The 24028-nt window shown below is 36.8% G+C and overlaps 3 protein-coding genes across 3 annotated transcripts; all 3 read right to left on the bottom strand.

The window, feature by feature from the left end:
* Window positions 1-1495: 1495 nt before the first annotated feature.
* Window positions 1496-16388, bottom strand: LOC143459613 (kelch-like protein 35). Its single transcript, XM_076956829.1, has 6 exons — window positions 16230-16388; window positions 13369-13570; window positions 6733-6873; window positions 5140-5301; window positions 4911-5055; window positions 1496-2327 (listed from the first exon to the last, which is right to left on the bottom strand). Exons 1-6 carry the CDS (start codon window positions 16386-16388, stop codon window positions 2222-2224), a joined length of 915 nt encoding a protein of 304 aa, XP_076812944.1. The 3' UTR covers window positions 1496-2221.
* Window positions 16389-16686: 298 nt separating this feature from the next.
* Window positions 16687-20626, bottom strand: LOC143461124 (uncharacterized). The gene is made up of 6 exons (XM_076958914.1): window positions 20539-20626; window positions 19573-19641; window positions 17829-18072; window positions 17405-17488; window positions 17013-17087; window positions 16687-16886 (listed from the first exon to the last, which is right to left on the bottom strand). The coding sequence occupies exons 1-6, from the start codon at window positions 20551-20553 to the stop codon at window positions 16858-16860; spliced, it is 516 nt and encodes a 171-aa protein (XP_076815029.1). The 5' UTR covers window positions 20554-20626; the 3' UTR covers window positions 16687-16857.
* Window positions 20627-22298: 1672 nt separating this feature from the next.
* LOC143459612 (uncharacterized) lies at window positions 22299-22950 on the bottom strand. The gene is made up of 2 exons (XM_076956828.1): window positions 22821-22950; window positions 22299-22739 (listed from the first exon to the last, which is right to left on the bottom strand). The coding sequence occupies exons 1-2, from the start codon at window positions 22941-22943 to the stop codon at window positions 22299-22301; spliced, it is 564 nt and encodes a 187-aa protein (XP_076812943.1). The 5' UTR covers window positions 22944-22950.
* Between the last annotated feature and the right edge of the window lie 1078 nt (window positions 22951-24028).

The following is a 24028-nucleotide window of genomic DNA, read 5'->3' as shown; positions in this document are numbered from 1 at the left end:
TATGTAGCACGAGTATGCTAAAATAACGGCTATTTGCTGTGTGTATTAATTCTTCATATCCCAATATATCGATCTTTACTTGAAAATTTTGAAAACGGTAGTTTAACTTGCTTGCACCAATGCGCTGATTAAAGTAACGAAGAAAATCGTAAAATATTATGTTTTATGAAATATCAAGTATAAAATACATCAAGGTTACCAGCTTTAGATTTAGTCGAAGGATAAAAAATTTATTAAATACACGTATTTTAGTTTTAACGCGCTTAGCAGTGTGCACAGAGCGAATGGATCACTAGACGGCTGTTGTATGACAAATCTAACAAGACAGGATGCCATTTGGCAAATCAACATCATGGCAACCTTGAATGCGATTAACTTGTCTGTGGCTTGTAGCCAGAACATATAGCTAGTTTGACTAAATTATGGTGGCGATTAATACTGTATTTCAACTATTTCATCTGACATGTCAGAATGAAGATGACGTCAAACCATGCCTTTGCGCTTCACAATGAGCGGGAAAACTGGTATCCATGCGCTGAATATGAACACAAAGCACATGTAAGTTGGTCTTTGAAAGTTATGTTAGTCAAATTAATTTTCAAAAAATTTGCGTTTCTCACTGATAAACATAAGAGAGGATAATTTTAGCTCATTTTGTTGAGAGTCCTCGGCATAAAAAAAAATTTGCATCGCGAAAGATGTAGAAACGAAATTATTTTTCCAATTTTATCAATATATTTGGCCATGGCATTTGGCATGCATGTTGACAAATTTGCAATATGATAAGAAACACTGCAATGACGCACATGAGAAGCAATCTTAATCATTTCAACACCAACCAATGTTGGCTCGCCTAATGCAGAGTGACGTCACGACTGAATGCAAACTACGAGATTATTTTCATCTGGCGCTTGTAGAGAAAAGTCATGGATTTTTAACGAAGGAAAGTTCACTTCACTGCCCAGCAGCTAATCGGTTTTTATTATTTAGCAGATGCCTCCACATGCATGGATACTAGGGATGTGCCGCGAGGAAGATTATTCGGGTTCGTGCGAACCCAAATATCATGAAGGTCGACACGAACGAATCCCGAATCTAATCGTATTAGAACCAAACAATAAAATTTCCTCCAAAAGTTGTCAAGTCTTGCTTCTAAAATGACGTAATCGATAAACAAATCGCTTTCTTTCGAAAAATAGTATTTAAAAAAACGATCGAAAAAGCAAAATCGTTAGGAAAACGACCTTCATTGTAAGTATTGCTGACTCTAGTTTAGCATTGTCGGGAAACTAGATCATCATTTTTTACGAAAGACGATAAATTTATAAGTAATATTGTATTCGGGTTCGCCATTGTTGGCATTCGTGTTCGCCCGAATCTTCCATAAAGGCGATATTCGGCGAATCTATTCGGGTTTGGGTTCGTATCGGCCCATCCCTAATGGATACTGTAGTACATTGGTTAATTATAACTTTTCACTTACTAATTAACATAGTATAACATATTACTTCTAATACATTAACAAGTTTTAAAGTGTTGAACAGCTGCTATAGTGTATGATGATGGCGTAAATTGTCTTTTTATTAATAAGGTCGATGCTAAAATGAATTTGAAAAGTCACAATCATACGGTTCATAAAACAAAGAACCCACACAGAATCCAAATGATTAAACTAATGAGAATAAGGTCACGTGAGGAAAACAACCAATAACAGGCAAATGTTTGAGAAAATTATAATAAGGGTTTAAAAAATGAAATAATCATCGGATTAAAATGCAAATATTCGATCAATGTCAACGACAAATGAGCCCATATTTCAATCAATTTCATTTTCGAGACAACGAAGGTAGAAGGCCAGTGTATAGATGGAAATACAAAGATAAAATGAAAGAATATTTATAAATTGAAACGACTGACGATAAAAGCAGAAAATACATTTAATTAAAAACAAATATTCGTTTGTACAAAATAGGTAGTTTAAGATGAGCCATTTGATTAAAAAATTTGAAGCTGACAGAAACGACCTAAAAAAATTCCCAAGCACAAACAACAAATTTGAAAATGATCGTTTTTATGACGTCAAAGTTAAATGCCAGACAATTACTGATCAAAATTAGCAAATAAAATAATGAAGATAAAAATATTTCAACAAATCACGAAATATATTAAATGAACTATAAAACATATCCAGATGAAGAAATCAAAATCTCAAAACGAAACTTTAGATGGAAAGGACGCAAGGACAGACACGTTCTATGTCCATGTTGGTCGATACTTGCCATTTGTTGGTGGCTGGATCATAAAACTCAACTGTTTCGGCATATTCCCTAAACAAAATATTTGAAGTAAACTCTTAAACACAAAATGTACACAAATTATAGATAATGACGTAAAATAATAACCGTACCAGGTTGTATATAAGATAACACTGGTCAACAAAAATTTTGTTGCATTTCTACCAACACTTGTTCTTACCTAATTTGGGGGCGCTGAATCCGAATCTGACCTTATTTTTTTTCTGCAAGGTCTAGATTTTTTGCAAATTGAGATTTTTTATTTTTTATTTACTAAATTCAAATTTTCTGAAAATTACATGATTTGTCAAATGACGTTCTTGCTTATAGTCGAATAACCAACCTCAAAACAAAAATAGGTTCCCAGAAATTATTGTGTTACCACTAGCATTTGTATTTACAGACAATTAGGCTCCAAATGTTTGAAAAAATGTAACAAAGAACATTTTTCCTGGTAAATACATGTAGGCTAATAAGCGATTTTTTTTTTGCAAAATGACATTGAAAAGAATGATGGCAATCCAATAACTTCTGCGTTTGTACGCTTTTTGCGTTTGCTGCTTTAATTTTATCATATGACAAAGCAGGGAAAGTGTAAAGAAGATGATGAAAGGACTCGTTGTCAGGATTTAGAGCTTTAACAAACTGTGTCATGAGACCTAGTTTAATGTGCAGGGGCGGAAAAACAATTTTGTCTCTGCTTACGATTGGGTTGTGTGTTACATTAGGCATGCCAACTTGAAATGTTTCACGTAAGGGCCGCTCCTTCTGTGTCCAATGTTTTTCACGTGCTCTGCTGTCCCACATGCATAGATAACATAGAAATTTAGTGTATCCTCTTTGCTGACCTAGCAGAAAACTAACCATTTTGAGGTTAACACAAATGATCCAGTTGTGCTCATGTTATCTGAGCAAATCCATAACAATTCTGATGTCATCATGCCGTTCCTTTAAGACAGTGGAGTGACCAACTGGAACAGCTTCATAAACATTTCCATTGTGTAAAAGGACACACTTGAGGCTGCGCTCGGAACTGTCCAAAAACAATCGCCATTGTTTTGGATCATACGAGGAGATACCCAGTTCTTCGAGAAGACCAGGTATATCGTTGCAATATACCAGCATATTTTCCTCTGAAAAATAGGGAAGAAAGAGTTCTTCTCTTTTTCGAAAAAAGGAAACCTTTACAGATTAATCTAGAACCTGTTTTTCCTTGAGTCTGGAGGCTAAGAGCTGAGCTTCTTGCTTGGACAAATCTAAATCACGTACTAAGTCATTCAGTTTTGATTGATTAAACTGCTGAACAGCTACTCTGGTTTCACAAGAAGAGTGTTCAGATTCTGTATCTGTTCTTTTATACTCCATTTCCATAACCTCTTCCCTTTCCGATTCAGTTTCCTCACCTTCAGAAAATGTAAAACCACTAAAGACTGGAGGAGGGAATCTATCAGAGTGCGGAACAGGTCGTATAGCTGATGGTATACTTGGATAAGAAAGCATTAGTCGGCTCTTCCTGCCAACACCTTTCACATTTACCATGCAAAAGTAGCAGTCAGTCGTGTGATCTTGGGGTTCACGCCACACCATTGGAAGGCAAAAAGGCAGACTCTTCCGCTTTCCTTTTGTTCAGTCTCTGAGCATTTCTTCGCAGTTATGGCACACAATATGTGGAGACCATTTCTTATCTTGATCGCCAAGATGGATGCCAAAGTAAGCTCTGTAGGCACGCTTCACGAACGATGTTATATTTCATCTTTGACGAAAAAAGCGTGTACACACCACAGATATAACAAAATGAATCAGGTTTATTTTTGCATTTACAAGTGTAAAATAGAGCTTATAACCTATCCTACAGCGTCTATCCGCAATACCTCATTATAATCAAACTGCTTAGCTTTTTTAAACGCCCTTAAACAGCAGTGGGCTACAACTCAAAAAGAGCTGAAAGCTTCTATCTGAAACACTGGTACTGTACCATACAGACAGCGCACACTAAATATGAGCCAGAAACGAAAAAATTTGAATTTTCGATTGCATAAAAACTAGAGCATGCATCAAGAAACTGATTGCAGATTTGAAATCAGCATCCCAAGATTGTGTAGAATCAGTTAAAAAATCTCATGCAACAAAAAATAAAAAAAAATTTGTTGACCAGTGTAATTATTGAAAAGCAATTTTTCCAGAATATATTAACCATAATAAATAAACTACGTAATCCACTTTGTAATCAACTTCGCAATAGACAAGTACAAAACAATGTGGTCCAGAAATCAATCTGATCTCTCAACCACCAGTAATGTACAGTAAAAACTTGTTACTGAAGAAACTGTCACTGGAAGTGATAAATTTAAATTCTCAATAAAATTGTCACTGGTGGAGCCATAATTCAATTGAGAAAATTAATGAACTGTAATGTCTTTATTTGATTTCCCAAAACTCATCATGACCTTCACCTTCATCTAGTCTAGTGGTTCATGAACCTCAGATAGGCAATCACTACATCAGACATTAAGCTCTTAGTAAAAGTAAATTTACAGTATGATATTATAATATATAAGTTAAATAATATTCATTTGAAATAATATAATTATGTATACTGTATATATAATTATTCACCCTCCAAACACCAATATAAGGCCATCCACTACACAAGCTGATCCATCCCATCTTTCCTCATTCATACATGCAACATCAATCCAAGCTTTCGTGTCCGGGTCGTATTTTTCAACAGAAGAGAGATGATTTGAACCGTCATCTCCACCTGGTTTAATTCATTTAAAGAACATGACAAGACATAAATCTCCTTAAAAATTAGAGAGATATTTGCACTTGCAGCAAGACTCACCTATCGCGTATATTTCGTTGTTTAATACAACAGCAGTTAACCCAGATCTGCAGGTTTTCATCGGTGGAATATACTCCCACTTTCCATTTCGCGGATCATAACATTCTGCTTTGGTTGTTGCATTGTTATTATCATCCCATCCTCCAAGCGCATAAAGCAAACCTTTCAAAATAAACCATTAATCAATCAAACACGTCACTTGTGCTTGAAATTCGAGCATTATTGTTCCAGCACTTTATGAAGAAAAAGTCAAATCCTTCACAGTGGTTATATTTTCTTCGTCCAATTCTCGTTGCTTCTTTTACCTTTTGTTGATTTTTATAAACTTGTTTCAAAATACACGGATTATCACTGCTGGCGCCTAATTTAGAAGCTGTCATTGACTTTTATGTTGGGATGCTGTTTGCTAAGTACAAAATCTGTGACGTCACACAGACTGTCATTTCAATTGATAAAACATTTAACACGTGACCTGCCCCTTGATCTTCTATTCTCTGCACTGAGTTTTGCATCGATCAAACTCTTGGACACAAAAGACCACAACGTTTGTTTCTGCGCTTTTCTTTGTGACACGTCATCAACTTTTTACATGAGTAAGCCTAAGTGAGTCGAGTTAAGTCAGCGACGCGTGTCGCGTGCGAGTAAATATTTCTACTCGCTTTGATATTTATTTACATGAGTTAATTCCTGGTAAGTTGAAAAGTTTTTCAAAGTTCAGGAACAACACTGGACCATCGTCTGGGCCTCACGTAAAATAAATTTCCTAAATTCCTAAACGCCACAATTTTTTCTCAAGAAAGCAACCAGACAGACGCGGAAATCGCTTTTTTAAGCTGAATGTTTTTTAGTTTTTCCAATTTGGGACGAAACTTCAAAACCCAAGTTCTAGGTATAAGTGATGAACCTGGAATTTGAAGTTTTGAGAAAAACGAACTTTTTCCGAAAATAAACTCAATATTAAGGTAAATACAGCATTATTGTAATACAGAGGAATTTATGTAATTCGTCTCTGTTTAATTCATTAATTCATTTTTGTCGATCCCAGAATTGTGAATATTTTCATGTTTTCTAGTTCGTTTTATTCAGCTTTGCGTAATTCGATTAGCTCGGAAGTTTTATTTTACTCCAACAAACATTTTGTTTGTCAAATTTTGTCATGAACTATGCTTAAACATCAGCATAAATACTCAACGACATGAGAGAGCTTACGCGATCAACGCATTTTAATTGTTTGAATGTGTGAGTTTGTATAATAAATGTATTTTAAATGTTTAGTTGATGGTCTTTTATGTTGTGAGTTAGCCCTGGAGAGATCCCTAGAGAGAATGCACTGCACATGAATAAGAATAAGAAAACAGCAACGATGTGCACTTTATTGCGTTGTAAAGTCGACTTGTGACGTAACAATGAACGATATCAAGTGAAATATGCAAATAAAAACGCGAGTATCTGCTTCACGTATATTGCAGTCCCGTACCAGGTGCCAGTATGATTTTATCAATGTGGAAGCGAACGATTGGTGATTGGCATCTCTCAATTTACTTCGACAACTCTGACAAAAGTTTACTTCAAACATCAAAATAACAAACTCACCTCGTGCACTGACCATCGTAAATAAACTTCGCGTTTCATTCATGTTTGTTATCGAAGACCATTTCCTCTCTTCAGGATTGTAACTGTCACATGAAGATAGATGACCAGTGGCATCCTCACCACCAGCACAATAAACAAGACCTACAAAACACATTCAGGTGAATATTTATGCAAGAAGGTTTTGGTTACATCCTACTATGACATCATAATTATTGTATTAATGATGTCTAAACGGAGCTTACGGTGACGTAAGCCTACTGTGTTTTTTGTTTCAAACACTTTTTTGATAACATCACAACATTAGTGAGTGGTTAAAGCACAGATTCGCTCGTTGAAAAGTTCCAAATCCGGATAAAATCAAACAAAACTCAAAATAAAAATAAATCAATTAGAAAATGTAAAAAGACAAACTGAGTGAATTGGGTAAAAACAGTGGCGGATCGTCGCCTAATTTAAATCTACCTTGTTATTGTGTTGTTATAAACGAGAAAGGAACTAAAGCTGTGCGTAATTTTAAAATGAATTTCACTGTTTCATCGGGAACAATCGTATGTTAGAAGTTATTTTTAAAGTTTCTTGGTAATCTAGCTTAATTGTATAACATAGAACCCTAAACCTACCCTCAAGTAATTGCTAAATAACTAAAATACCCATTCTCCTTACTAGGGTTGGTCAAAGTAGAATCATAATGGTTTCGAGAATAGAGATAGCAATTCCAGAAATTCGAATCTAAACGTTTCCTATCTAGTGAGTTGCAACAATGTTAAGAAAATGCAATTTAATTCAACTAAAAAAATCTTAAGTCCTGAATAACCCAGTACTCAGCAGCAGATATTTTAACTTTGTTGTTGGAAAGCCACAATAGTACTGCACATATATAAGCCCACTTATGCAAGCCCAAAAAGCAGCTGTGGGCTTATACGCCGCACCTATTTCTACCGTGCACAATTCTTACATACTACAGTGCTTCGAATGAATAAACGCAAGTCTGGAAATTTGTCCTAGAAATACAGCTATAAACCTATACTCATCTACACACCTATAAGCCCACTTATTCTGTTCTACTACTGTGCTATTATTCTTTTGTTGTGTTTTCCACAAATTACTTAGGTTTTTAATTGGCAAGTGTCCAACGATTACTGCGTGTGACACATCCTATTGTTACGTAATAATTAAACTTCAGAACACCAAAATTAATGTGATATGATGATAAAGTTTTACGTAACGTGTGTTACGCTAAAAGCTGTAATAATTCTAACCCATGAAACACGACTTACAAATCTTACATGGTGATATAGCCAAATTGCTTGAGATCGCAATCCAGGTATTGAGAAGCAATGTCCTAACCTAATTGCCTATCTTAAACAACGGGCTGTGTGATCTACTTATGGGGAAATAGTCACTTTCATTTAAAAATGCACACCGGTAATTACAGAACTAAAATTAGGAACTCAGATTTCGGGTGAATCGTGGCTAAAGGAGAGCGACTTTAGGAAGCGCATTTAAATTGTTTGAATTATAACCTCTGCAGCAGGAGTGCCCAACCAGTTGATCGCAGTCTATCAGGGATCCGTGATCACAGATCACAGATCCCAAGACGACTGCGAGACCATTAGAAAAAATAAAGTTTTTATGTGTAACCGTTTTTTTGTCACTTGGGACAACTATACGCCTACCAAATAATCGAGTAAGACTTAAATAACTTGTTTTATTTAATTTTTCACAGTCTTGGTGGACTAGTGTTAAATTACATTACTATTATTACTTTGACGGTGTGACCAACATAACTTTTTATTAGCAGCTGTGTCAAACATAAAGATACTTAACCTTAAAATTGAATAACCAACCGATCACCATATCTTTGGTAACTAAACAATCCAGTAATCAATTATTAAATTTGATTATCAAAAATTCTAACAATTAATTAACTTACATATTAGGAAACACGAATCACCTTAACTCTGTTTATAGAAGGTTTTCTGTATATACTGTATGTACTTGAGAGAGGTTAGGTTTGTGATGTTATGTCTACCTGCATCAACGGAGAGATTTAAACTTCGGAAAGAAATTCAATGCAACGGAGCAATGAAGGAAATGGGGAGGACTTCAGTTTTATTGCTTCTACGACCACATTGTTTTAATAATAGAATTTATCTACCCGCTAAACCACTAACGCAGTGATTGCATTTTTAAATCTAGGCTAAACGTGTCTTTGTTTGGAAAAGAAATTTAATCTTTTCTTTAAGGTTTTGGGCGCATTTTCGTTCGTTAGAATTTTGTTTCCAAGTTAAATTTACTATATAAATTTCATTGTGACACTACAATGTATTTTATGTTACGTGCAAGGTTATGGTGGGGGGGGGGGGGCTTGAAAACATTTGAAATTACCAAGTAAGAAACACCGGAAAAGATGTGTGTCGATTTGCGATGTTCACGCTGGATTGGTAGGTACTCGCTAAGGATTGTACTTTTGAAGCAGTCACAGCGAGTAAGCACCGCGACGAACTTACACGGGACTCTTTCATTAATGGGGTGAGTTCTTCGCTCATACGTCAACGCCTGTTGGAGATAGATATAGATAATGTCGACCTACAACGTGCGGCCGATTTAGCCAAAAACTTAGAGCAAGCTCAATTGCAATCGAGCTCATTGGGCGCTGGTAGGAGCGTCCCTCGCCTGGTGGCTTCGGCCCAATCAACGTTGCTCACTGTGACACCTAGAGAAAGTACACTACAAACTGGAGGATCATTAGCTGTCGCTCCGAAGGTGCGTAATTTGAAGACTCAGAAGACTTGCTTCTACTGTGGCGGTGTGCTTCATAGTCGTAATCACTGTCCCGCCCGTGATCGAGAATGTCACAATTGTGGAAAAAGAGGCCATTTTTCAAATGTCTGCCGCAGTAATCGCTCTTTCCTAAAAACTTTTTCTCCGGCCTGTTGTGAGGAATCAAGTGGATTTTCAGAACGGTTTTTTGACATCGCCGCTAAATCATCTGGGACCATTATTCTTGCGGGGACTCCCGGCTGCCTCCAGCCGTGTCGTCGTCAATTAAACAGTCGTAAACGCTGTCATTAAAGCCCGACCCATTAAAGCCTTGTTTTACTCCGGCGCTTCCGAAAATTTTATCGATAGCTTTTTAGCCAAAAAGATCAAGTTAAAACCGGAAGGAAAAGTGTGTGTCATACAACCATGGCTTCCACTAAACTGCAGTTAGAAACACAAGGTCTTGCTAAAATAACCATTCAACTGCATGGCCGGAGCTACTCTAAACGTAATGCATAACTCTCTTCCCGATATTATCTTGGGGCAGAAGCTTCTAAAAAGACATGATGCGGTTACTTTCGACTTTGGTGGAGCTGAAAATCCCCTTGTTATGTCTGCTGCTTCGGAAAAGGTTTTCGCGGTAGCGGGCAGCCGATGTTGACCCACCCAACTTGTTCGAATTTATGCAAAAGGACTACTACCCTGTCGCTTCTCGCACTCGTTCCTACTCGAGCGAAGACTCTGCCTTCATGAAAACCGAAGTTAACAGATTACCTTCCGATGACATCATTGAGCCGTCGAAATCGCCGTGGAAAGCTCAATTACTAGTGGTGCGAACCCGAGAAAAATGTCGTTTAGTGGTTGACTACTCGCAAACTGTCAATCGCTTCACTTTGCTCGATGCTTACTCGCTTCCACGCATCGAGGACATTGTCAACAGAGTTGGAAAGGATAAATACTATAGCTCACGCGATCTACGGTCGGCCCACCACCAGCTACCGATTCGAGCAGAGGAACATTCTCCGCGTTTGAAGCTTTGGGCTTTGAAGCCTCTATCAATACAAAAAACTTCCCTTTGGTGTTACAAACGTTGTAGCCGCTTTTCAAAGAGTGATTGATGATTTCATTGGACGCCATAACCTAAAAAAAGGTATTTGCTAAATTGGACGACTTAAAAGTTACTGGTGCGACGATTGAAGAACATGACCAATTTGTGGCATGTTTGCATACTACTCCAAATGGATCGAGAATTTTTCGGAAAAGCTGGCCCCCTCTTTAAAGCCACCGAGTTCCCTTTTAACGCTAAGACGTCAAATGCTTTTGCAGAGCTAAAAGAAGAAATTGTTAAAGCTAGTCTCAGTAGTATCTGTGAAGATCTGCCGTTCGAGGTTGAATGCGATGCGTCCGACTACGCTGTTGCAGCCACTTTGTCACAAGGAGGGCGTCCAATGGCGTTCATGTCTCGGACACTCAGTAAATGTGAATGACATTATCCTTCTACTGTGAAGGAAGCTACTGCTATCATAGAAGCGGTCCGTAAATGGGACCACTACCTTAAAGGGAGAACTTTCACATTAATAAAGGACCAAAGATCGGTTTCCTTTATGTTCAGTAAAACCAACAAAGGAAAATTCAAAAACTACAAAATACTGATTTGGCGTCTAGAACTGATTCTTTTCCACTATGAAATTCGCCACAGGTCAGGAAAGGAAAATGTTGTCCCCGACGACGTCTCAAGAGTTTGTGTCACGGTGGATTGCCTAAAAGACTTGTTATCGCTTCATGATTCCCTTAGGCATACCATATTTTTGTGATTGAAAACCGGGACGCTTCAGAACAACGAGCCTCAGATAAATGTGGTTCATATTTTACTAGGAGTATGAAACTATTTTGGATTGCTATCGTCAGGGACAACTAAAGTAGTAAGACACCAAGAAAAACTAAAATAATGCATTTTACTAGGAAACAAAACAATGTTCAAGCATTTGTAAATTTACATAATCGTCCAATCATACTTTTCTGTAGACAATACTTTCTTCATGAAGTCTTTATTCGACTTTATTTTCTCATAAAAATCACAGCAGGAAAATTCAGTGTTAATTTTGCAGGTGATAAGGGCTTTCACATTCAAATGGTTTTTGCAGAAGGAAATGCAAACAAGTACCGGTACGAAATAGGCTCTTTGAATAACCTAACCGCAAAAAGATCACTTCCTCCTTCTAGCCTACTATTACTGAACCAGCGAATGCGTCAACAATCAACTCACTACTGGACCAATTACCCGCTAAATGACGTTACAATTACTTTCACATTTAACACAACAAAACAATAACACGCATCGAGCATTGCTCTTCAGCAAGTTGGCTAAACAAACCAATCGCAGCATGCTAATATTCGTGTAGTGTTGGCTAAACAGACCTATCACAATGTGCTAATATTCGTTTAGTGTGGGGCAATGCTGGCTGACTAAATGCCAAAGCGGAACTTTTGGTTGACTGACCGGGACGCCGGGACAAAGCCTTAAAAAACGGGACTGTCCTGGCTAAAACGGGACGTATGGTAAGCCTACGAAACCTTATCTATTAGTAATTCTTGATGAATTTAGTCGTTATCCTTTTGTTTATCCTTGCAAGAAGATGTTTTCAGACACCTTTTTCGATTGTCGACCATTTTTGCTTGTTTGGTTTTCCGGCATAGATACATAGTGCTCGAGGATCAAGCTTCATGAGTCGGAAACTTAAAGATTTCTTCATGGCTCGAGGAATTGCGACGAGTTATTCTACTCCGTATCATCCGCAAGGGAACTCGCAATGCGAAAAAACCAATCAAACAATTTGGAGAACCATAAAACTGCTTTTATCCTCCTATAAAAATCTCAGAAGAACATTGGGAACGTGTTTTCACTCAAGCCCTACACGGAATTAGGTCGTTGTTTGTACGGCCACTAACGAAACTCCACATGAAAGAATGTTTTATTTTCCAAGACGGGCAACTTTGAGAAGCTCAATGCCTACGTGGTTAGTAAATAAAGGAACCGTATTGCTACGTCGATTTGTGCGAAGCAAAGGCGATCCAGTCTGCGATCCTATTGAAATAATGATGGGGAACTCCACTTTCGATCTAGTTAAATATCCAAATGGAAGGCAGAGTGCGGTATCAACTTCCGACCTTGCACCTTACCCACAAGTAAACCCAGCTAACGATGAAATTGAGCAAGCCGCAACGTCGGACGTCACTTCCCCATTATGTCAACCAGAATTACCTTTGTCTACAGGCACTAGTGACAATGCGCAAAAAAGAGACTGACATTCAAAAAGATGGACAGCAGCAAACGTTTTCAGGAGAGGCTGATTCACAAACCCCACGAGAGAGAGAAGACCTCCACAAAGATATGGCGACAGGAGTTTATAATTTTCGACATTGAAATTACTTATTGTTATTATTAGTTAATAATTATTTAACCGGGGGAGAATGTGGTGACATTCCTTTGTCTTCCTTTTCTGCCTCGCGCATAATCACGCCGCCTTAATTGGTTCTTGAGTTGGGTTTCATCTGTACGACGTTATTCAGTAGTAAGCGTAGTGTGGGCGGGTCGGCTGCTTAATGCTAAGAGTTTTTCTATATAAGTGTTATATAGTTTACAGTCACGTTTTACGTAACTAATTATGTTTAATTTAGGACTAGCAATTCTGTTTTAATAAAGCCTTAGTTACTGTTGATTTTATATCTGAGCTCCAAGGTCATGACAACTTGTATTGTCATCACATTAATAATTATGTTTATGCGTCATTATGACCCACAAAGGAAGGTTTATAATACAAAGAGTATGCATTAATTTTGCTCTTGCATTATTATGACATCATAATAACTTACCATCCAATAAAGCTGATGCAAATCCATATCGCTTTTCTCCCATAGAAGGCAAGTTGCTATCCCACTTTGGATTCTCATCATTCAAGTCTAACATCTCAGCAGAGTTAAGGGCGTTAAAGGAGCCACATTCATAACCACCCATCAATAAAATTTGTTGATTGTAATTTACAGCAGATGGACGTTCCCGAGCAATGTTTGTATCCTGTATGATAAAAATCATTGCATAAAGTCAACATCAATTAAAGTGAATTTACTAACAATATCAACAAAATACTGCATATGATGTTATTAATGGAGATGATTTGACCAGACCTATGTACAAAAACTATCTGCAGGTAACAATACAATATGAATAAATCATGGCCCATGGACATGGTCAAGAAAGGTATGTGGTTGAGAGGATTGTACAGTGGCATATAATAACACAGGTATAAACTTTCCACAGGCGACAATTCATAACAACCGATTCAATCAAGAAACAACAATACACGACATTCCACGATAGCAAGGAATGTTTGTTAGCTCATAACTTTAACTTTCACTCTTCTTAGCACAGGGGCGGGCAACATACGGCCCGCGGGCCGGACCCGGCCCGCGACGGGATTTTGAGCGGCCCGCAGACAGTTTCCGGTCTTACATGATAATGTGGCCTGCGGCCACACTCTGCCGCAATCCCTCACTACTTGCTTACTACGTCAAATATAGTGATTGTTAGTTATTCTTTAAGAAGAAGTGTAACAATCTGAATGGTGATGTCACATAAAGATAAAATACACGATTAATGTATCGATTCAGGAATCCGGCCCGCCAAGTACTTCATTTTCTCATATCAGGCCCGCCGACCGAAGAAGTTGCCCGCCCCTGTCTTAGCAGCTTGCCAATTCAAAAAAAAAATTATCGCGATAATTAAAACACTTTAACGTGGCAATATATTGTTGTTTCTCCATCAATTCTATTTTGCCCCAATTAAGTTAATACTCGCGTAAAGAGATAAAATTCGAACATGCATGAGGATAATGCCTGGCACCAACGGTCGATTATTAGTACTTGTTACAATAGACTTGAGCAGCCTTGATGGAGTTTTGCTTTCTCTGAGTGCATTTCGGCGGTTTTCGATTCTGCGTTTTCAGCCATTTCAACAATTTCGGTAATTTTTAATGCTGTGTTTTTCAACAAAAACCTGAGTGTTTGTTAAGAAGGCAAAGAACGTTGTTAAAAGTAGACAGTTACGTCGGGTGAAAATTTTCTGGTAACTTCCAAATAACACCGTATAAGGATGTACTTGAGTTAGCGTATCAACAAATTTGTGTCCGTTTCATTGTTACATGTTTAAACCAGCTTTGTCGGTCCGCGCAACAATTAGTTAGCATGAAACAGGTCCGTGGTATAAAAAAATTGGAGACCGCTGATCTAGTGCAAGCAGCAACAAGGTTTTGTCTCAACACAGTCGTTTCACTTGGACACTTTTCTTTTAAATTCGATCATTCTCGCCGCTTTTCACGTTTTTAATCATTTGCGTAGTAATTGCTTTGCTTTAACTGTTCTAATAATTGCATTATTTAATTGCTTTGATTACTTTGCTCTGCAACCACAACAAATTGAAAAAATATTTCAGTTCGAACTTCATCTGTTCATCTCTTGAATAAAAGTTTAGTTTTTTTTAGTTATGAGAGAAATCTGTCCGAGCCAATTGTTACTGACTGCAAACATAATGATCTTATCTTGAGTCACACTGGACCATGAACAAACAGACACATGGAAACAAAATATATTTTTTCAACTCATTTCCTAGTGTCACAATACTTATTGTCAATAAGTATATGTCTATGGCATAATAACATCATTGCTCATTTCAAATCACTTCATTTAAAAAGAAAAAAAGGAAAAAACGACATTCATTCAACACACTCAGAAGCAATTAACATTTGCATTGAAAGAACCACCAAGTACTGTTGTGTCCAGCCCGAAGATTTTGTCCTAACTGCAGGCCGCATGCGGTCCTTTTGAAGGTTTGGTGCGGCCCTGGTGTTGGTATCCTTCTATTGTTTGTGAAGTGTATGTTTATGAAATATGTATGAAAGTGTGCCGTTGGCATCGTTGTATTATATGTGAAGTGATGTGTGTATGTGTATTAAATAGATGTGTATGAAATGTGTACAAAAGTGTATCTGTGTATGAAAGTTTGCCGTTGATTATTGTTTCATTCATGTACAATTTGCTTGAGCGTCATAACGTCCGTTATTGTGCGTGTTATTAGTGCTGTGTTTGTGTGGTTAGAATTGTAAGTTATTTATGGTGTCCAATTGAACTAGTGACGAAATTTTTGGGCCACTAAGGTACTTCGGTTGGACATAGCTGACCTAGTAAGAAGTGAAATGGTGAAGATGATAAAAAAACTTAAAGTTAAGTGAAAATGCCATAGTGGCATGTGGAGGTCAAGGGATCTAGAGCATACAGCAACATGGGTTTGCCCCCACACAGTCGTTTCACTTGGACCTTTGCTTTTAAATTCGACAAGTTTCGCCGCTTTTCTTGTTTTTCATCAGTTGTGAAATTGACTGCTTTGTTCTACAACCACAAATTATTGATACAAGATTTATTTTGCACTTCATCAACTCATCCTTGGAAAATAGCTTTATTTTAGTTTTAATTCCTGTTGGGGACGTCTGTCTGAGCCAGGTGCTTTTGACAAAAATACGCGGCCTATTCTAAGGTTAGAATTGGTCACGACCAAACAGATGAACATTGTTGGCTTTTAACATTTTTGTGTGTACCACAATGCTGTAGCAAGACGACGTATGTCTATGACAGTATAAAGACTTCGCTTGTTCTAAGTTAAAGAATTGATAAAGCAAACATACCGGCATGTCACTCCACTGCTTTGTCTTGGTGTTGAACTTGACACCACTTTGTTTACAATCCAATCCACCAATCATAAGTATCTCATCAGACTGACCTGTTAAAGAAAAAACAGCAGACGTTAAAATCTCATTAACTTGGCTGTCATCTGTCCCTGTCATGAACTCGAATTTGATTAACTTTTATCGAAGCGATATTTGTGTTAAATTAAGCTTCCTTCATTGCGTCATCAACACAAAGCTTGACAAGAAGGAGGTAGATTAAACAACTCATTTCCTTTTATAGATTCGTGATTGATTTTATATTCTTGCATCGTAACAAAGCTAAAAAAATCTTGCGCAAAGTTAACAATCTATTTTACAACAACCAGCAGCTATGTACTGGTTGAAGTTGAAAGGAAACCAAAATAATTCAATTTAAATGAAGAAAAACGCAAAAAAAGAGTTTGATAGAAATGTGTTTAATGAATACTAATGTAGCCCAAACAAGTAATCTGCATTAAACCGTTTAGAAAAAACCTGGGAGTATTTTAGTCAATTATTATCCAACTTTTTTATCTGGATTGACAAGTTTGGGAAATGATTTAGATTTTACTCTCTGGGTTCAGCAATTAAGATGTAGAATGAATATTCACCTTTGACTTGAGATATCAATGAAATCTATTCACAAGTGATAAAGGGTTTTGTTTGTATTTGTTGGTGAATCAGTTTGAGTTTTAGTTATTTAGTTGTTAACAGAAGTATTAATTTAAACTGTTGTTACCAGGTTAAAAAATAACTTATTACCGGAAACTTCTGCAATTTTCATTTTACGAAGTTTAGTTTCCACTTTTCTTGTCATTTCTATACCAGGAATGGATTCTAAAACAAAACAAAAAATAAAAACAAATCTTAACCAAAGTAGTTGATGTATATTTTCAAGCATATACTGATTGAAGTAGTCATCCACTGATCATCAAATAATAGTATACACATGCACAAATATTATTATTCTGCTATTATCAACATCTATACCGAGTCGATGATTGATTAATCTACAAAGACCGTTTACAGTTTAGGTCGTAGTGTCCTCCATATACAATTTAAATAAAGCCACAAGAAGTTGGGGTTTTCAGTTGGCAATATGGACAAAGTATCTGGGAAAATTGAAGAAAGTAATATTTCAAGGCAAAACTCACCTATCTCATGAAGAAGTTGGTTGAAATTGTCATCAAAGGATCCATTGTTGAAGTTGTAGTAGGTCAAGCCTTGTGTCAGCAAACCTGCAATTATCAACATTGGTATAACAGCAAAATGTTGAAATGAACAACTTATGGCAACGCTGCAATCATAAAACTAACAAGAAAAAGCTGACCAAAAACTTTAGGGATAACTAACTCCTAATAAAAGGCGACCACATTAATTTCTCCTCAGAAATGAGGTCAACAAGGGAACAAAATAAAAAATATTAGAACAATTAAACGCCATCTTTAGTTATGTAGAAAAAAAGGCAAGAATTTATTGCTTAGATGGACAGGTTCAGGCAGCTTATTACGATTGATGATATTCCTATAGATTATCATAGATTATAGATCTACATATATCGTAGATTATCATACTCACGAAGCCTGGTTATAAGCTGGTATTCATCAGAAAGGACTCGAATTGGGACGATCCTTTTTGCCAAATCAGTTGTGAGTGAAGATTCTCTTATACAATTTTCGCTGGTCTCGTAGTTAGGAGAAAGGAACATCAGAACCACGTGAGCATTCTCGACTGCTTGCCCCATTTTCTCATAGATATTTCCTTTCATCTGTCCCTTGTCGATCCAAACCTGGTACCCAGCATCAGACAAACGATCATGGATCTAGAACAATCCATGTCAAGTTGATGAAGTAACAAATCTCTTACGTATTCACTTCACGTGCTTTGCTGACCACGTAACGTGACTTCGTATCGAACTTGCCCAGTACGTAAGATTTAAACTACTGTGAAATAAAAACTAAACAGCATATTTTCAATATTTTTTTCGTCCTGTATATGAATGCATATGCTGCCCAACTGGGCAGCTTAATCTTTACAGTCCGAATCCAAAAACGCTTACAACTTAAAAATGAATCAAAGCGAGTTGATAATTTTCATCGTTAAGTATAAGCGATCGAAAATATTTTGCCTCTTCGACGGTATTTGGGAAAGGGTGAATAGTTGTCGGTAAGAATGCTGCAGAAAGAATATTCAATAATACGTAGTAGTTGAGCAGTTATTGCCAAATTTATATCGCAATTTCGGCCTACTGGTATGATGGAGAAGGCGGATGTATGCTTCATGAATAGGGTTTCAATTAAGTGTGGTATACTATAGTAGTGCTAGGCTAGCTAAAGCGTAATGAACGGACCAGACTCTCACCGAGTTAAGGTTTGAATGTAAATATGTTTTCAATGGCGTTTACGTATCAATGCTAATTGTCCTGCTGCTTTTATTCTTTTTATACAAGTGTACAAGCGTTCTGTGAAGCAGGTCGTGCCGAAAGTATTGAAAAACGTTTTCCCAGTTTGTATGTTTTTATGCTTTAAATCCTACGCACTGGGCTAGTTCGATATGACGTCTGCATGATCAGCGAAGCATGCGACGTCAAATGAGTAAAGGTTTGCATGTTATCTGTGGCGCGTGTAAAAAACGATTCAGTTTATATTTACTACTGGTCTCGTATTTTATATTTTTTTGAAATGAAATTAAATTCCTTTTGTAATGTTGCGTAGATACCACGCAAACGTTTACGCATTTCACGTCGCATGTTTCGCTGATCACATCATAATGTGACCACACCACAGTTATCGCTACTGGACTAGGGTAGCAACAAAAATGAAGATTAAGTTCGCTTCGCCTTATATCACGCAAAACATTCCTGTTACAAAGCAATCTATTATGATGCCTTATTTTGTTTGTCAGTAACATAAAATATTCTGTTGATACTTGATTTAAATATCTCAGTTATACCCGTTGATTTTTTCATTGTGACGTAATACTATAATGGCCGCCATCTACGTCACAATAAGCAAGAACTAGGCGGTGTTTACCATTGATTTGTGGCAATAACTGCTTAATCACTACAGTATATCAGCACAAATCCTTTCAACAGTATATTTACTCACAACTAATACTTGATTTAAAACAAGTTTGTTTTTGAATTTGCCTTTCACTTAGATATCACTGGGTCACTGGGCAATGATATTAATGAAATGTATAAAAAGCAAAGCGACTCCACGCAGATGATTAAATAAAATATGGCTCCACTCGAAAAAAGATTCATCAAGCAACAGTTAATATAAATTTTCAAGACATCGCAACATAACTGGGCACAACCCACCTTATGCGCCAACACCTTCGAGTCAATCCAGTTGTAGCTGATCATGATGTGCTTGCTTGGGCTGGAAGTCTACAAAGACAAGATTTCTACTACAAAGAAAATCAAATTTTAACGCTATTCCCAATGACAGCCCAATGCTTATGTAAGGATATGTTTTTTACTTTTTTCTTGCTTGGGTTGAAGGTTCGTGTACGTCACGAATTAACTAAGAAAACAAACGTAAAAGTTTGTGATATGATGTTGCATAGAAAATATGAAGGTTATAAACAACCAAATCCCCACAATAATATGCGAATCAAGATGGTTTGGCCGCATTTCTCAACGAACCAGCAACGATTTATCGAAATTATTTACTAAATATCTTAATGACCTTAACAATTCATTGAAATCTTAACCGACCAAATGATTCCCAAAAGGACAAGAGGTATTCATACGTCACAACGAAGTTACTCGTAATGAAAATGTCGAACTTTTCAATGAACAGAATCAAAAGGAAGTTGTAAACAATAGAAATTAGTTAAGCGGTGTAAGTTGAACCGGTGCCGAATTGAACCGGACACACAAGCACAATAACAGGAAATCTTTTATAAAGGACAATCCATCTACCTCGCTATTATCGAAATTATTTGTGTGTTGTGGCCGACATTTCTTGAATACATCAGCAGCAGTTAAAAAACTTTGTTAAAGTTGCTCAAAGTTTAAAATTTAAAACTGCCATAATAAATGGTAAGTCTATAATAATATTCAAGAACTAAGCAATAATAAACAATAATAATCAAGCAAACAAATTAAAAAGTGACAACCAATTAACAAAGAATTAAAATGATTTATAAGTAACTAAATTCACACCTATTCAAAATTTCAAGAATACAAATTTCGCGAAGCCATATCAATCTTCGTGACATCATCAAATTAAAAAGTGCGTACGCGCTATGAAAATGTTAATGACGTCATAATTTCACTTACCGATGGTGATGCCATGTTGTTGCGATGACGTAGACAATTTAACAAGCTGAGCAGGAAAAAACTGATATTTAAATCTAACCTACAAATGTCTAAATCTTACGAGACAAACAATCAAACAGTTCAACTTGACATAGTTTGATGTTTCAAATATTTACAAGAAAACCTTCATCCGGAGACAACCTACAGCCTCAACAACTGATTACAACAGGCCGTGATAAAGAATAGAAAATATTTCGTTTACAAAAGATGCCTTCGTCACGCTATTGTCGTCCCTAAATGAACTAATTCCTTTGCTGTTCAGGTGTGTGATGTTTAGTGACGTACGAAGTAACTGATACCACAGTACAAAGAGTCTGTTGAAGACCTGACCAAGCTTTGACCGACTAGGTACTGTATCATGGTTCGCTAAACTTCACAAATGGGTCAATGCTAAAAAGCACCACAACGAAAATACCCCATAAAAGACAATAAGAAATCATGAAGCGTCTTTACTTGAGCATACACAGAGTAAAGCATGTAGAGTTCGTAGCGAGTCGTGGTCACTAATATGGGGTAGGCTTACTACTGGATCACGTGTTTCGGGATCGCCAGTGGGGATCGGTGTAAGAGTTAGACTTTGGAGCAATCTGATTTCAGCCTAAATATATTATTTTGTAACTTCGCACATACAGTATTAGTCTAACACCAAACAATTGTTTCTCTGCCTATTGTGAATAAAAAGACAACAGCCCAGCACAAAGTTGTTTCCGCCATAAAGTATTTTTCACTGCAACTAAAGCGTCGCTTCTCTGTTGCGTGTGACGTTACATCTGTGTGATGTCATTATAGGTAGTGTAATCTTTTGGTGGCGTAACGCCAACTGCCACAGGGTCAATACAAAAGGAGCGTAAACATCGCACATCGCGGTCAAGGTGGAAAATAGTTTAACTTTCTCGCTGGAACTATAGGCTAGATCTCAAAACAAACAAACAATTTCACTTATAAATGCGATCGTTTGCTTTATATTTGGTCTCTAAATGTTTTACGGGTTCATCAAACCATCAAACGAATATTTCGAACTTATTGTAGCGGCTGCCTCACCGCTACTAGTTTAAAAGGTACCACAAATACAAAGTTTCCTGTATTCAATCATAAATAAAACTCAAAGCTCCACTCATCCATGAAAGTGCAAGATAACCGCATCTCCTTGCCATGATTGTAACTAGCGATTATTATCAATGACGTCAGTGCAAAGCAATCTCGGTACGCTTTTTCATACTAGTTTCGGTACAAGAAATCAAGAATTCTTTTGTCTTGACTCATAACATTTCACAACTAACCCAGTTACTAACATAATCCTGGATATATATATATATATATACTGTACTCTATACAAGCTTCATACATTTAAGTTTAAAAATCACAGTAGGCCTATAGTGTGTACCTATTTCGGAAGGGATTTCCTTGACTTTATTGTCACGAATGATGAGTTGTGTTAAATTGCTCATGCTTTCTAGTGATGAATTAATAGTGGTGATTTTATTAAATCTTAAATATAGCATCTGAAGAGACTTTAGCTGGTAAACAACACTTGGTACTTCTCGCAATTTATCGTGTCTGCAAAATTCAATATTCATATTAACCGTTTTTAAATGTTGAAAACAAATCACACCTTATGCCATGAAAACCTTTGCCAATACATATATGTGAAATGTAATATAAATATTTTTGGAACATTTTCAGCTTTTAGTTTAGCTTTAAAATTAGCAAAAATTACTGCATTATTCTTCAGTGATGCACCTGAAATCAAGCATTTTTATTTGCTTTAAATTTTGTAATGAAAATGGTAAATTCATAAGATGATTTTTGTTTAAAGCCAAAGTTTGTAAATGAATTAACGAGCCCAGTTCATCTGGTACTTTAGTTAGTTTGTTCTTGTATAAGTAAAGCTCAGTAAGTTGAGGCATGTCTTTTATTGTGGTGGGCAATGCCACCAAATCTAGTTTGCTTAAATCCAGCATTTTTTCTTGCATTTCCTTGCAACGGTTTATCTTCTTCTGCACTTCGTGCGCCATTACTTTGTTCTGCTTTTTATTCTTTGACGGTTTTTTAGTAACCCTCATATCCTCGTACTTTACTGATATCTTCCTGGAAGACTCCTTGCCATTGTCAGTTGTTGCACGGATTTTTGAAAAAGAAAGTTTTCCTTGAGCACCATGTGTCTAATTTAATGTAGTGCAAGCTTTTCTACCAGTATATGATATGTTGTCAAAGCAATAAGCTACAGAGTTACTATTCCTTACCTGTACAGTGTTGTCATTCATCTCATCTGTTTGACACGGTTCTGCCTGACTATTTCCTTTATAATCCAAGTTACTTGCAGCCTTTTGGGCGGCTTCTTTAAGAGCACCTTGTTCCTGATTCATATATACAGATTAGCTTTTGAACAATAAGCACAGGGGGACAGTGGATGCCATTAAAAAACACAGTACAGTGTCTCAATCTAAAACTAAAACATCAATGCGCGAGTTATGATATAGCATATTCCGAAACCATAGTCTGCCTGGGATGTTTGCAGATTCAGATCAAATAACAAAATGAATTAGCCCAATACCTTCTTAAATTTTTATTATGGCAAATTTCATCAAACATTTCCGTTAGGCTAGCACCGCTAGTCGCTATTGCATGCATGGCCCCTTTTGCCAAGGCTAATTTTAAAAACTGCAATTTTAGTGCAACTTGGTAACTTTTAACATACTTCCAGCAAATTTTCAAATCTGTTACATTACGGCAGTACGGAGCAAGCTGTGAGCGCAGCATAATTCTATTGTAAGCTGATAGCGGTAAGCAGTACGTTCAGAGATTACTGCTTAATTTATAGCAAACACAGTCAGCTGCACTGTCTGCAAATAGTAACGTGACGTTTCCTACCTAGGTAAGACGTAACTTTCCGTTAAGCACATGCGCATTCGCTATATTATAGGCTAGGCCTAACCCGTCAACCACCTGACAACCCACCTGATTGCCTGATCCAAGTTGGCAAAAAAACTTCCGCCACTTCGGTAAAATAGGCTCGTCCTAGCAATAGCAGTTTTGACTGAACACATGCTAAAATATTCTCATGATGTCACCAATTTTAGCTGTTTTTGAGTAGCAACATGCTATTGGTGACGTCATGTAGTTGCTGAATAGTGATTTAGAGAAGCTGTGTAATAACCAAAAAAAACTAGTGTTACTGTTGTACAGCAGCCTACTGTTTCAAATAGCTCCCTGTTATTGTTTACTGCTCAGTAATTGATAGTACTTCAATACTTAATATTCGATAGTACTTCAATACACTACAATATAATCAAACATTTTTTTCATAGCATGTTTTTCTGTTAACATTCCACTTTATAAATACGCAAAATTTGCTCATAGGCTATTATTTGTATCTTACGCACGAAATCGATTAATTAACAGTCCTTTTTGGCCAATGTAATTAAACGCTCTGTCGATGCGGTGCTAAAGT

Source organism: Clavelina lepadiformis, chromosome 5, assembly GCF_947623445.1.
Source record: "Clavelina lepadiformis chromosome 5, kaClaLepa1.1, whole genome shotgun sequence".
NCBI classification, from domain to species: domain Eukaryota; kingdom Metazoa; phylum Chordata; class Ascidiacea; order Aplousobranchia; family Clavelinidae; genus Clavelina; species Clavelina lepadiformis.
The sequence above is the reverse complement of the archived record's forward strand: the minus strand, read 5'-3'. Positions and strand labels throughout refer to the sequence as shown.

Excerpts from the sequence above, each read along its gene's own strand:
- LOC143461124 (XM_076958914.1), bottom strand. Across the intron at positions 17,489-17,828 it reads CCAGCTTATAACCAGGCTTC|GTTTGCTGACACAAGGCTTG; the intron begins GTGAGTATGATA and ends TGATAATTGCAG. Across the intron at positions 16,887-17,012 it reads GAAAATTGCAGAAGTTTCCG|ATTTCATTGATATCTCAAGT; the intron begins GTAATAAGTTAT and ends ACTTGTGAATAG.
- LOC143459613 (XM_076956829.1), bottom strand. The coding sequence starts at position 16,388 with ATGACAGGGACAGATGACAGCCAAGTTAATGAGATTTTAACGTCTGCT. Across the intron at positions 5,056-5,139 it reads CAACGAAATATACGCGATAG|GTGGAGATGACGGTTCAAAT; the intron begins GTGAGTCTTGCT and ends GAATTAAACCAG. Across the intron at positions 2,328-4,910 it reads CTTATATTGGTGTTTGGAGG|GGAATATGCCGAAACAGTTG; the intron begins GTGAATAATTAT and ends TATTTTGTTTAG.
- LOC143459612 (XM_076956828.1), bottom strand. The coding sequence starts at position 22,943 with ATGAATCAGGAACAAGGTGCTCTTAAAGAAGCCGCCCAAAAGGCTGCA. Across the intron at positions 22,740-22,820 it reads TGAATGACAACACTGTACAG|ACACATGGTGCTCAAGGAAA; the intron begins GTAAGGAATAGT and ends ACATTAAATTAG.